The following is a 12,239-nucleotide window of genomic DNA, read 5'->3' as shown; positions in this document are numbered from 1 at the left end:
TAGGCCAGGGAGAGGACCCGCCAGGTGGACAAGGACAGCCTTGGGCAGCATTCTGGAGGGACAGGGAGGGCCTGTCCCCTCTGTGGGGGCACCAAGACGCATGGGGACAGGGCTGCGCGCAACAGTGCATGGAACATGTCAGGTGGGTCCTGTTGGGCGGGCAGCCCATGGCACCTAGGTGTTGGGTGTCTGTCACTGCAAGGCCAGGCGTTGCGCTTCGCCTCTGAGGTGGCTCTGACCCAGGGCCTGGGTGCGAGCACCGAGTGCCCTGGAGCCAGGACACCCACCTGGCACTTCGCAGGCCACAGGGGAAGGCAGACTGTACTGGAGTCACACTGCGTGTGCGTGTGTGCCACTGTGCTGACACAGACAAGGGCACGAAGCCCACGTGCACAGCGTGGACTTCTGTGTAACCAGCATCTGGCTCTGACACATCACTGGTCCAAGTCGCGGCCCGGCCCCGGCTTGGGAGTTCCTGACTGGGGGACTCATCCAGCCACTGAGGCTTCCCCTGAGCAGGATCAGGGCTCTGCGCTCTCCATGGCCACGTCTGTGGTGCTCACTCAGGTGCAGCTGGATTTGTCACTTGATGCTGTAGGGCTGTGGTCCCCAAACCCTGGGTCGTGGACAGGTACGGTCTGTGGCCTGTTAGGAACCAGGCTGCCCAGCAGGAGGTGAGCGGTGGGTGAGTGTGCGACGCTTTGCCTGTATTCACAGCCGCTCCCCCTCGCTGCGTCGCCGCGTGAGCTCCCCCATCTGTCAGATCAGCGGCGCTAGATTCTCACCCAGCGCGAACCCTGCTGTACACCGCATGTGCGAGGGGTCCAGGTCGCAGCTCCCCATGAGAATCTAATGCCTGATGATGCGGGGTGGAGCTGCGGCGGTGATGCCGGCGCTGGGGAGCAGCTGCAAATACGATCGTCATTAGCAGACAGGACTGACTGCACAGTAAACGTGATGTGCTTGAATCACCCCCCCCACCACACCCCCTGCCCCCATCTGTGGAAAATTTGTCTTCCATGAAACCAGTCCCTGGTGCCAGAAAGGTAGGGAACTGCTGTTATACAGCATTCCATTGTGTGAATGCCACAATTCATTCATTTTTTTATTCCAAGAGCTAAAAGTTCGTATTTAAAAAGTGGCTGACACTTGCGTGCTAGTTGAGACCCAGCACAGCACTTAGCAGTCACTGCTGGCTGTGACGCCAGGCGGGGGAGCTGGGAGCTAAGCCTCTCTGACCCCGAAGCGCCACTACCCACCCAACACTCACTGAGGCGCAGTTTTCAGTTTTTTCAGTTGCTGTCGTTCAGTGAAGCGTCTCTGGAAGGCTCCCTCTGTGCCTGTGTGGCCACCGCTGCGCCCACCCCGCAGTCCCATTTTGGAGGGCAGGTGGGAGGACGGCAGGCTGTCCCTTGGGAAGTCAGCTGTGAGGCCAGACTTGCCCAGGCACCGGGAATGGGTTTGCCACGCTCACTCCCTGGCAGTGGTCACCAGGCCCCAGTGAGAAGGCCCCTCCACTGGATCCTGGGTGACCGTCCAAGTGGGCTGAGTGAGGAAGCTCCGTGCTTCCGTGGGAGCTGCTTGTTGTCAGCAGACACAGGCTGTACTGAGTGGCACAGAGCTGCAGGGTCCCAGGCAGCCCCCTGCCACTGCTCTCTCCTTGCGCCGCCTCTTTGACAGGTGCTGCGTGTCCCTCACCTGGCCAAGGACTAACTAGAGGTCTCAGAGAGGCAAGCAGGACCCAACTCCCCACATAATTTGGGTAAGCTCAGATGCGCCCACCGGCATGCCCCGCCCCAGTGTGATCTCCCACCCTGGCCCCTGGCCTGGCCCTTCAGGCTGCTGCAGGGGCCAGTGTGTGTGGACGCGGACAGGTGAGCCTGCTGGGCAGCTCCCGAGTGGGACCCTCAGGCTGCCCTGGGCCACAGGCAGGTCGCCACCATCCAACCCAGGGCCGCCCTGCCGATGCCCGTGCGGGCTCCCCTGCTCCCAGGCTGAAATTCGAACTCCTTGGCTACTACTTGGCCTCAGCTGAGGCCTCTCAGTGGGACCTGGAAACCCAGCAGAAGCACCCCGCCAGACTGCCCGTCCCTGCAGCCCGCGCCTGACCCAGCCTGACAGGGCACAGGTGTCACCACTGGGGACCCTTGGGGTGGAGGGCCTCGGCTCTGGGGGCTGCTCCTGCCTCACGGACGCCAGCAGCTTTCTGCGCGCCCTCGCAGGGAGTCACCAAGAACGGCTTGCAGACGGGCGGCACTCTGGTTTGGGAGAAGGAATTTCCACCTCGGGGCACTTCTGGGGAGCCTGGACACGCTCAGACCTATCATCACATCCAAACCACGGAGAACTTTAAAACTGTCGTCGTCTGCTTTATTGACAGGTAAATTATTCAAAAATGTTCTCACGATTCAATAATTACAAAGACTCAGACTTACATTAAAAAAGTAAAAACCAGAACCCCCAGCAGGTGCCCGCCCGGCAGACGGCCCAGGAGGGCGGGGGCGGGCAGAGGTGCCGGGTAGTGCCAGGTCGCTCAGTGCCGACTTGGGGAAGTGCGTGTCCCGAACAGCCTTGCCAAGCAGTCGACCAGTGAAGGGCAGGAAACCGGCCCTGAGCTGAGGACAAGCTGTATCTGCTGCCACAGTTAATCACAAGCCTTTAATAGACAGGGCCACAGACCCGATCACTCAACACATACAAGGAAGGGTGAGGTTAAATACACTCGCAGGGTGTCACCACGCCGTGGCCGGGGCCACTGTGCAGGAGTGTGCCGGGTGATTCTACATGATCCAAATGGGCTACTAATCACTGGGGCTCCATGCAGGGGCGGGGCTGGGTGGGGCGGGGTGGGCGTCCCAGTGCCTGCTGCGTAGCACCCTGCGGCTCTGGCCCCCTCAGCCCAGCGGGCCACGGGGCCTGCCTGTACCAGGACACTTGCTAGTTGTGTGGCAGGAGGCAGACGCCATGGAAGTGAGTGGAAAACAGCACAGCTGACTTCACAGTAGTAGATACTGGTGACACTTCATGGCTGTGACCCAGAATGAACTAACACTCGGGGACGTGGGGTGTCATTGGTCCCAGGCCTCTGTCCACACTGAGGTGTCAGCAGGACTTCTACAGCTGACTATGCAATGGCTACATGAGTAAAAAGGCCACAAACTAACCTCCACTTTCCTCTACAAAATTCTAGTGACACTGGGAAAGATACGCAACCCTCCCGCTCCTTTCCTGAGGTCCCAGGAAACGGAAAGACTACTCACTGAGGCCACGTCCCGAGCTGTCTGCTTCCTAAGCAGGCCACGTTCTAACGGGTTTCTGCGGAGGGAGCTGGCGCCGGGATGGTAGGGGTGGGAGACGGGCTGTGTGGCGGTCCTTCATGTGCAAATGGAGTAGTGTCACCTCACAGCTGTGCAGACGAATGGATCTGATCTAACTGCCACGAACAATGCGGCATAAAACTGATCATTATTATAATAAAGATTTTTCTTCATCTTCGTATCTACAAATGGATTCTACATTTCCTTGGACAACACTGGAGGGTCAGCTCAGTCTTGGCACTGACGTTGGAGGCCGTCCCCAGCTCCGTGGCCCCATGGTGGTGGGCAGGCGGCTTCAGGCGTCGCAGGTGGGCTGCTCCAGGCCTTCAAGGGGCAGCTGGCTCCTGTGGGGGGAGTTGGGGCTCGGCGGGCCGCTGGGGTTGGAGCTGTTCGATGGAGTTGAGTGTTTGGTGGAATCCGAATCAGGCTGTTAAACAAAGGGGGCAGCATGAACACCAACTGCCTGGGCCAAGCAGCCACATGTGCCCGGCCACAGGCAAATGTCTGCTCAGGGACAGACGCACCAACTGCTCTTTTCCTTTCTTGTAATGAGAACACACATTTTATACAGCTGTTCCTCAAGCTTGTTGGTGAGAATCACAAACTAATGTCTAACTGTACTCACAAATGACCTAGCAATTGTAACTACAAAAGAGAAAGGGCAACTGTGCAGTGAAGAAACCATACAGCCTGCAACCAGGTGGTCCAAAGTCACAAACATGACACTCATGAGCAAGACACTAGTACTAGAGCGGAACTTCCTCAACACAATAAAGGACATTTAATGAAAAATGCACAGCTAACTTCATACTCAATGGTGAGACAAAGCTTTCCCCCTAAGATCAGGAATGAGACAAGGACATCCACTTTCACTGCTGCTACTCAACATGGCACTAGAAGTTCTAGCCAGAGCAATTAGGCAAGAAAAACAAGTAAAAAGAAAAGAAGTAAAACTATCTCTATTTGCAGATGACATGATTCTATACCTAGGAAATCCCAAAGAATTCATTAGAAACTACTAAAAAATTCAGCAAAGTTGTAGGGTACATGATCAATACACAAAAACCAGTTGTGTTTCTATATACCAGCAATGAATAATCTGAAAAACAAACAGAAAAATAATTCCATTTACAACAGTATCCAAAAGAATGAAATAGCTAGAAATAATTTTAACCAAGGAAGTGAAAAATTTGCACACTATAAACTGCAAAATGCTGCTGAAAAAAATTTAATAAGGCCTAAATAAATGGAAACACATCAAATATTCATGGAGTGGAAGGCTTAATATTGTTAAGATGGCATTACTCCCCAAAGTGATCTACAGATTCAATGCAATCTCTACTGAAATGGCTTTTTTGGCAGAAATGGAAAAGTGAATCCTCAAATTCATATGGAATTGCAAGGGGTCCTGAATAGTCAAAACAATATTAAAAAAGAAAAAGTTGAAGGACCCACACTCCCCAAACACACTACTTTGAAATGGACTACGTAACAGTGTGGATCTGCCATGAGGAGAGACATACAGACCAATGGAATAGAATGGGAAGTTCAGAAATAAATCTATACACCTGTGGCCAACTGATTCTCAACAAGGGTGCCAAAACCATCCAATGGGGGAAAGAACGGACTTTTTAGCAAATGGTGCTGGATGTCCATATGCAGAAGAATGAAGTTGGACCCCTATCTCACACCATATGGAAAAATTATCTCAAAATGGGTCAATGACCTAAATATAAGAGCTAAAACCACAAACTCTTAGATGAAAACAGGAGTAAATCTTCATCACCTTGGATTTGGCAATGGATTCTTAGATACGACACCAAAAGCATGAGCAACAACAAAAAGACAAACTTACAAATTTTTATACATCAAAGGACATTATCAAGAATGTGAAATGGCATTCTATAGAATGGGAGAAAATATCTGCAAATCATGTATCTGATAAGGGCTTAGTATTCAGAATGAATAAGAAACTCTTACAAGTCAACCACAAAAAGACAAGCCAATTAAAATTAGGTAAAGGGGTTTCTCCAAAGAGGCTACAGGAATGACCAAGAATCACATGAAAAGATGTTCAATGTGATTAGTCATTAGGGAAATGCAAATCAAAACCACAATCAGGTACCACTTCATACCCACTAGTATGACTATTAGGAAAAAGAAGAAGAAAAAAAAGGAAAATAACACATATTGGTGAGGATGTGGAAGAATTAGAACCCTCAGACATTGCCAGTGGGAATGTAAACTGGTACAGCCCAGTAGAAAACAGTTTGGCAGTACCTCAAGAAGTTAAACATAGAATTACTATATAAACCCAGCAATTCCACTCCTAGGTGTATATTCAACAGTAGTGAAAACAGGTACTTAAACAAATGCATACACACGTTTGTTCACAGCAGCAAAAGATGGAAGTAGCCCCCATGTTCATCAGTGGGAGATGGGAACACAAACTGGTCTGGCCAAACAACGGAATACTATTCACCAATAAAAGTGAAGCACTGACAAATGCTACAAGGGAGAACCTCAAAAACACGCAAAGTGAAAGAAGCCAGACAATAAGGCCAAATACCCATTTATATGCAAAAGGCGCCTCACTGCATTTCTGTGAAATGTCCAGAACGGGAATCCACAAACAGAACCCGGGCGGCCCCACAGGCTGAGAGGCGGATGGAGAAGAGCTGCAAGGGTGGGGGCTTGCTCTGGCACCATGGGAACATTCCCAATGCGACAGGAGTATTGACTGTACAACACTATGAATGTACCAAATGCCACTGAGTTGGTCCCTTTAAAATGGCTACTTCATGTTTTATGAATTTCACTGAAGTTTAAAGAAGGAACAAGGTCAGTGCAGAGGACACAGGAACTGTGTGCCTCAGGATGCAGCACCCCGAGGGCCACCAAGTCCTCTGAGTGGTGCTGCAGCCTGGGACACAGTCTGACCCTCGGACAAACCGGGAACCGAGGGGCCCCCTGTAAGATAGTGGAAGAGCTCGCTACAAACACGCTACTGTGGGGTGAGAGGCAGGCTGAGCGCCTGCTCCAAAGTGAAGGGCAGCCACATGCAAGGTGTGACCATGGACTGGGGCTCGTGCCAGAAAAAGATGTGCTATAAAGGACATTATTGGGACAACTGAAAAAACTGGAATATGCAGATTATCAACATGCAGCTGTACTGTGGTTACGTGAGAGAACAGGAAGAGTGTGTGTGTGAGTGTGTGCGTGTGCGCACATGCTTACATGCATTTACTCATGCCCTTGGCATCGATGGGCCCGCTGGGGGACATAGGAGCAGTCCCTGGGAAGGCAGTGCAGGACCAGCGTAACTCTGCTGGGTGTGGCCCTGTGGCCGGGGAAGAGGCCCTCCCCCAGAGGTCCCACCAGGTGCCCTGATGTTGCAACTCACTTTCAACTGGTCCTTCCAGAAACGTTAAACAGGGCAAAATGAGTTAGTTGAGTCACATATGGGTTATTTACACTATTACTCTTGCAACTTTTGTGGAGGCTTGAAATTTTTCAAAATAGTTGAGGGGAAAAAAAGTAAAATAAGGGGGCAGGGGACCAACCTCTAAAAGCTACCAATTGCAGGCAGGTGTTTTTTGTTTTTTTTTTTGAGACAGAGTCTCACTCTGTTGCCCAGGCTAGAGTGCCGTGGTGTCAGCCTAGCTCACAGCAACCTCAAACTCCTGGGCTTAAGCGATCCTACTGCCTCAGTCTCCCGAGTAGCTGGGACTACAGGCATGCGCCACATGCCCAGGTAATTTTTTCTATTTTTAGAGATGGGGGTCTCACTCTTGCTCAGGCTGGTCTCGGACTCCTGACCTCAAGCAATCTTCCTGCCTCAGCCTCACAGAGTGCTAGGATTACAGGCGTGAGCCACCACACTGGCCCCAGCTGCAGGTAGTTTTAAAGGGAAGTGCATGAAACCTTCAAAGAGATAAAATTCCTGTGTTATGGCAACTCAGAGACACAAACTTCTTAACTCAGAGCTTGAGCTGGCAAAGCCCCTGAAAACAAAGCTGGCCAAAGACAGCACAGAAAAAAGAAAGGCACAGGTCAGGTTTACTGATAAGCACAGACATGAAACCTGTAAGCAACAGGCTCACAAACAGAATCCACCAATCTACCAGTGGACCAAAAGAGTAGCACTTCATAGCCGGGCATGGTGGCGCATGCCTGCAGTCCCAGAACTTTGGGAGGCTGAGGCAGGAGGATTGCTTGAGCCCAGGAGGTGGAGGCTGCAGTAACTATGATTGTGCCACTGCACTCCAGCCTGGGAGACAGAGCAAGACCATGTCTCTTAAAATAATAAAAATAACACTTTCTGACCAAGTAGGATTTATTCTAAGGATGCAAGGAAATCTACTACAATGACTCATGACATCAGCAAGTGGTAGGAAAAACCCGTGAAGATCTCTTTGGAAAATGCTAAAAAAGCATCTGATCAGTATCCGTCACCCACCCTTACTGGAAACTCTTCCAAGCTAGGAGAGGAAAACACCTCCTGAGCCAGGTGACGCAGTCTCCGTGGAGACCCAGGCAGGAGCACAGGGCCTGCGCTCCCCAGGCCCGGCCAGTGCCCCGAGAGGCAGCGCACGGGTGCACACACACCACCCTGGTCTTTCACACACGCACACGCACTTTCAAGATGGAGTGACAGACAGAAGAGAAAACCCTGCAAAGCTTTGGAAGAGACTCAGAGAACATTTGTTACCTTAATTGAAAAACACCAAATGGGCTGTGGGAAAATTACAAATTTCATGTGACAAAAAGACCTTAAAATTAAAACATTAGTGATACTGGGAACAGTATTTGCACCTGATCATGAGCACAGTTCATCAAGAGCCCCCACCAAGCACCCAGGGCAAGGCAGACGGTGGCGAGAAGGTGGACGTCACAGAGGACGAAACGCCGACCACGGCAGGGCCAGGCTGCGTGGGGTGGAGCTGCTGTCAGCTGAGCAGCGAAAGCTGAGGCAGAGCCCCCCCGCCCCGCCTCCCCCCGCCCCAAGCACCGAGGGCAGGACACGCGGGAGCTGCTTCCTCGGCCCCAGCGCCGGCCGTTCCCCACCTCGTCCGTCTGCACTCCCACCCCCCGCACGCAGGGAGACTAAGGCACAGAGCGCGGGGCCTCAGTGTGTGAGGACGCTGCCAGCAGGACCAGGGTCTGGGCCCTGAATTGGCCCCCACACCCTGATGCCAAGCGGCCATCCCAAAAGGACGGGGAGAGCAGAGGCCAGCGTGGAAGGCCCTCCCGACCAAAGCAACCACCCCGTCACATTTAAGTCTAATCAAGTCCACAGGGAAGACCGGGAGGTAGCTGCAGGGCAAGCTGGGTGGGTGGAAAGCTTTTGTGCCTGGTGGGGCAGTGTGACAGCCCCCACCCCAGTCAGGACCCCTGAAGGAGATGGTGCTCTCAGCAGCTCGGGGCAGCAGTGGCTGGGGACAGGAGGGAAGGTGAGACCAGTACCTCGAGGGAGCCCGGCCCGGGAGGTGGCCCAGCACTGGCTCGAGCTGCCTCTCCTGGGTCTGGCAGAGCCTGTGGCTCAGGCTGGGCTGGAGAAGAGTCTCCACCCTCCCCCCACTTCACCCTCACCCCTGAGCACAGCCCTGAAGGAGTGAGTGGGAGGCCTGGCACCAGGCTGCCTTTCCTCCTGCAGTACAGGCTCAGCCCGCTGAGCCCGGGCTGCTCCCTGGGAGACAGGGCACCTTTCTCCGCACACAGACCCTGCAGGCGCTTGGGCAAGTCTTACCTCTTTGTCAAAGTCCTGGTCGGGATCAGACATACTTCTCAGAGGCACGGTCACCCCGGGCTCCGATCCACCTACAGAACCAGAACAGCTTTATCTCAGGGGGAAAAAATCCAGAACGGAATTGAAAGCCTGGGGTCCCACCATCCAGCCTCCCCACCCCGGGACCTCCCCAGCCGGCCCCAGCTGCAAGAGCTGCGCTTCCTTGGTACCTGACGAGGGCCACGAGACGTAGGGCTTGTTCCTGGACGGAGGCTGCCGGGACAGGCCGGAGGGAGCCGGGCCGGGCCTTTCCTCCTGCGAGGGGGCCGCGGCGCTCTGCGCAGAGAGAGCAGCGGGTCAGCACTCGGGCGCCAGGAGGGGCCCCAGCAGAGTCGTGGCCCCAGCGCTCAAGGAGCAAACTGGGGCCACGAGGGCTCTCTGGACAAGGGCCTCAGGCCAGTTTGGAACTAAGAATTGGCAACTCTGGGCCAAGTCAGATCCTACAGAAAATACACTTTCTTAACTAAAAAAGAAAAAGTACGTTACTTGCTCATACTATGGTGTTACTTAGATATTATCATCCGACAGCTAATTCCCTTATGAAACACTAACAGGCGGGGATGGTGACAGACACTAACAGACACCTGTAGTGTCACAGTGCCCAGGAGGGGCACAGGGGCTGATGCCCACAAGGCCTCCTGAGGAGGGAAATGCTGTTGGACAGAGTTTCTGCTGAACAGGATCGTGTGACAGACGCTCCAGGTCAGAGCCGAGTGCCGAGGACCCGACGGCCTCCGCGGGCCCCGCCGTGGGGAAGTCTGCACAGACTCAGGGGCTCCGGCGAGGAGGGGATGGAGCCCCCCACCCACCTGCCCCCCGCCCTGGCCCCGGAACGCACCAGAGGCAGGTCCATGAGCACCTGCATCCCATCGCCCGGGCCCATGTGAGCCACGTGGTTGAAGTTGGTGGGGTTGGATATCATCTTGGATCTCAATTCTGGGTCTCTAAGCATCTCTCTGGGGAAAAAGAAATATGTTTGAGATTCATGAATATGTGAAAATCCTCTTGGCTCTAATCCACCCCCTGCCAGCGCCAGGCAGAGCTGGCCCTGTGGGCTCCGGCCCCTACCGTCGCTGCTGCAATCTCTCCTCCTCCGGAACCTTGAAGACAAATCGCCTTTTGCTTCTGGTTCGAAGCATCTGCTTCTTGCTGTTGTCAGAAGTGTCTGGCACGTTGAGGATGGCTCCTGCGCAAGGAGGGACAGTGCAGTGACTGCGGCAGCCGCGCGGGCCGCTGCACCTGCGACAACGGCCACGTGTGGCCATCTGAAAGGCTGTCCTCCCTCCACTCCCGCCTGCCGAGAAAGGCCTACCCGAGAACTTGCTCTTGAAGTAGATGAGGCGCGGAGGCTCGCAGCTGAGGAGGTTGAGGGTGCCTTCAGAGTTCAGCGGCCTTATCTGCATGGGAACCAGAGGCAGGAGGTGAGCGCGTGCCCTGGGGCAGAGCAGGAGGACCTGCCCGCAGCGAGGAGGGTGTGGGGACTGCCTTACCCTCCGCAGGCCGATGGTCTGCACCCACTCCATGGTGCGCACGTCGAAGACGTCGACGCCATACTCGCTGTACACGGTGACGTGGGAGGGGCTGCAACCTAGCGCAGACGGAGCGGAACGGGTGAGCAGCCAGGCGGGCGCCCAGAACTCACCTGCCGCCAGTCCTGAGGGCCACACCTGGGGACTGAGAGAGTGCAGAGGAGGCAGCACGGCCCTTACCCGGTCACCCTCACCTGGGCCACGCATCGCTTCAGGTTCCTTCCGCACGGGAGGTCATTTCAGAGCCACACACACACACTCAGATGTCCACCTGCCTCATCACTCCAAGTAACAATTTAAATACCACGGTACAGATGGTGAAGGAGGCTCTTAGAAGTCTGCCCTTCCATTTAGCTCTTTTGAACAAGACATGATTATTGAAAAAGGATAGTAATTCAGGCTCGACACATTTGAAATGCAGGTATGGGCTGACTGCTCAGCATTCTGAGGCTAATTCCTTCCGTGACAGATGCCAAGAAGGCAGGTATTTAAAACCTCCACGCAGGAACCACCGCTGCGCTCCGGGCAGTCATCCCGCCAGCCCCGCACCATGTAAGGCCGCTGGACTTCTCTGCATGACAAGGTCCTTCAAGAACCAGGCGGGCAGCCTCTCTCAGGCTGGTCTGAACCCACATGCAAGTGAGAGTCGCTTTCCCTCAGGGAGCCCTGTGGTTCGCGCCACTTTCCTCGTCCCCGCTGCTCTGAGTAGTGGTCTCTGTCAGGACACGACAGAAGTCACTCTAGTGCCTGAGGTGTGAAACCAAGGACTGTCGGCCCACTTGGCACATGGAGTTTAAGGGGACATTCCCCACATTTAGCACAGCAGTAGGAGCACAGCTGCACTATCTGCCGGCCAGAAAGGAGCAGTGTCCCCACCTCCCCCAGCCCTCTGCCACACATGGCACGCTGTCGTCACACACATCGTGGCACACATGCAGCCTCACCCTGGCGCGGTTCCCAGGCATCTGCTTGGGGGAACGCAGAGCTGGAGGGCCGCGAGGTCCCAGAGCGCCCCAGCTTAGCTCTCGTTCCTGGCGCTTCTAATCTCAGGTGCCAAAGTTAATCTGTTTCATGTCATACTCACTAGCTGAAGATGCAGTTTTTAAAAACTTCTGCTATGTTTCTATTACAGATTCCAAACAGGCTACATAATCAGTCCTTCTTTTTTTTTTTTTTTGAATACAAAAAACAAAACTGCTTGGGAAGTAAACAAAAGATGCTAGAACTGGTCACCAAACTGCCTCAGAAGTGGCACTTTAAACACCCTCCTTGAGTGCCACACGCAAAAGTGGACCCTGAATTAACGTTCAGAGGACCATTCTCCACACAGAGGGGACTTCTGGGGGAAGCCCCCCTTACTTTCAGAATATGTGGCACTTCATTTGCAAAGAACCAGGAAGAATTCTAATTTGTGGATAAAGCAATAAACTGAGGTGTCCAGTCTGAAGAAAAAGTTCAACTGAGAAGACAGGATTGTAGTGGAAAGAATGTGGCTTTGGAGTCTGACGGACGTGACGTGTGACTTGTGCAGGTCCCACGAGCTCTGGAACCCTCAGTCTCCTCTTCTAGAAGAGGCTGATGCCACCTGCCCTAAGGGAGAGGAGG

The 12,239-nt window shown here is 53.8% G+C and overlaps 1 protein-coding gene and 1 long non-coding RNA gene across 6 annotated transcripts in view; one reads left to right on the top strand and one right to left on the bottom strand.

Moving 5' to 3' along the window:
• Positions 1-972: 972 nt before the first annotated feature.
• On the top strand, positions 973-3,502 carry LOC123644343. 3 transcript variants are annotated; one of them, XR_006737121.1, is made up of 4 exons: positions 973-1,762; positions 1,929-2,128; positions 2,223-2,380; positions 3,191-3,502. It is a non-coding gene; the product is annotated as an uncharacterized LOC123644343 (long non-coding RNA). The 3 variants fall into 3 exon arrangements; XR_006737120.1 differs by having other exon boundaries at positions 1,912-2,128; XR_006737119.1 differs by having other exon boundaries at positions 973-2,128.
• Positions 2,346-12,239, bottom strand: part of CDC42BPB (CDC42 binding protein kinase beta) — a 117,082-nt gene continuing 107,188 nt past the window's right edge. For 2 of the 3 annotated variants that reach the window (XM_045560183.1, XM_045560172.1), the window contains 7 exons: positions 10,596-10,693; positions 10,418-10,502; positions 10,174-10,291; positions 9,944-10,061; positions 9,276-9,381; positions 9,067-9,137; positions 2,346-3,744 (listed from right to left, as the gene is read on the bottom strand). In XM_045560183.1, coding sequence (XP_045416139.1) covers positions 3,613-3,744; positions 9,067-9,137; positions 9,276-9,381; positions 9,944-10,061; positions 10,174-10,291; positions 10,418-10,502; positions 10,596-10,693 — 728 coding nt within the window. In that variant the 3' untranslated portion in view covers positions 2,346-3,612. Of the gene's footprint in view, positions 3,745-9,066; positions 9,138-9,275; positions 9,382-9,943; positions 10,062-10,173; positions 10,292-10,416; positions 10,503-10,595; positions 10,694-12,239 lie in introns of those variants that run through there. The other variant, XM_045560190.1, reaches the window with a different exon arrangement.

Source organism: Lemur catta, chromosome 1, assembly GCF_020740605.2.
Source record: "Lemur catta isolate mLemCat1 chromosome 1, mLemCat1.pri, whole genome shotgun sequence".
Lineage (NCBI taxonomy): Eukaryota > Metazoa > Chordata > Mammalia > Primates > Lemuridae > Lemur > Lemur catta.
This window is presented reverse-complemented; position numbering and strand designations above follow the sequence as displayed.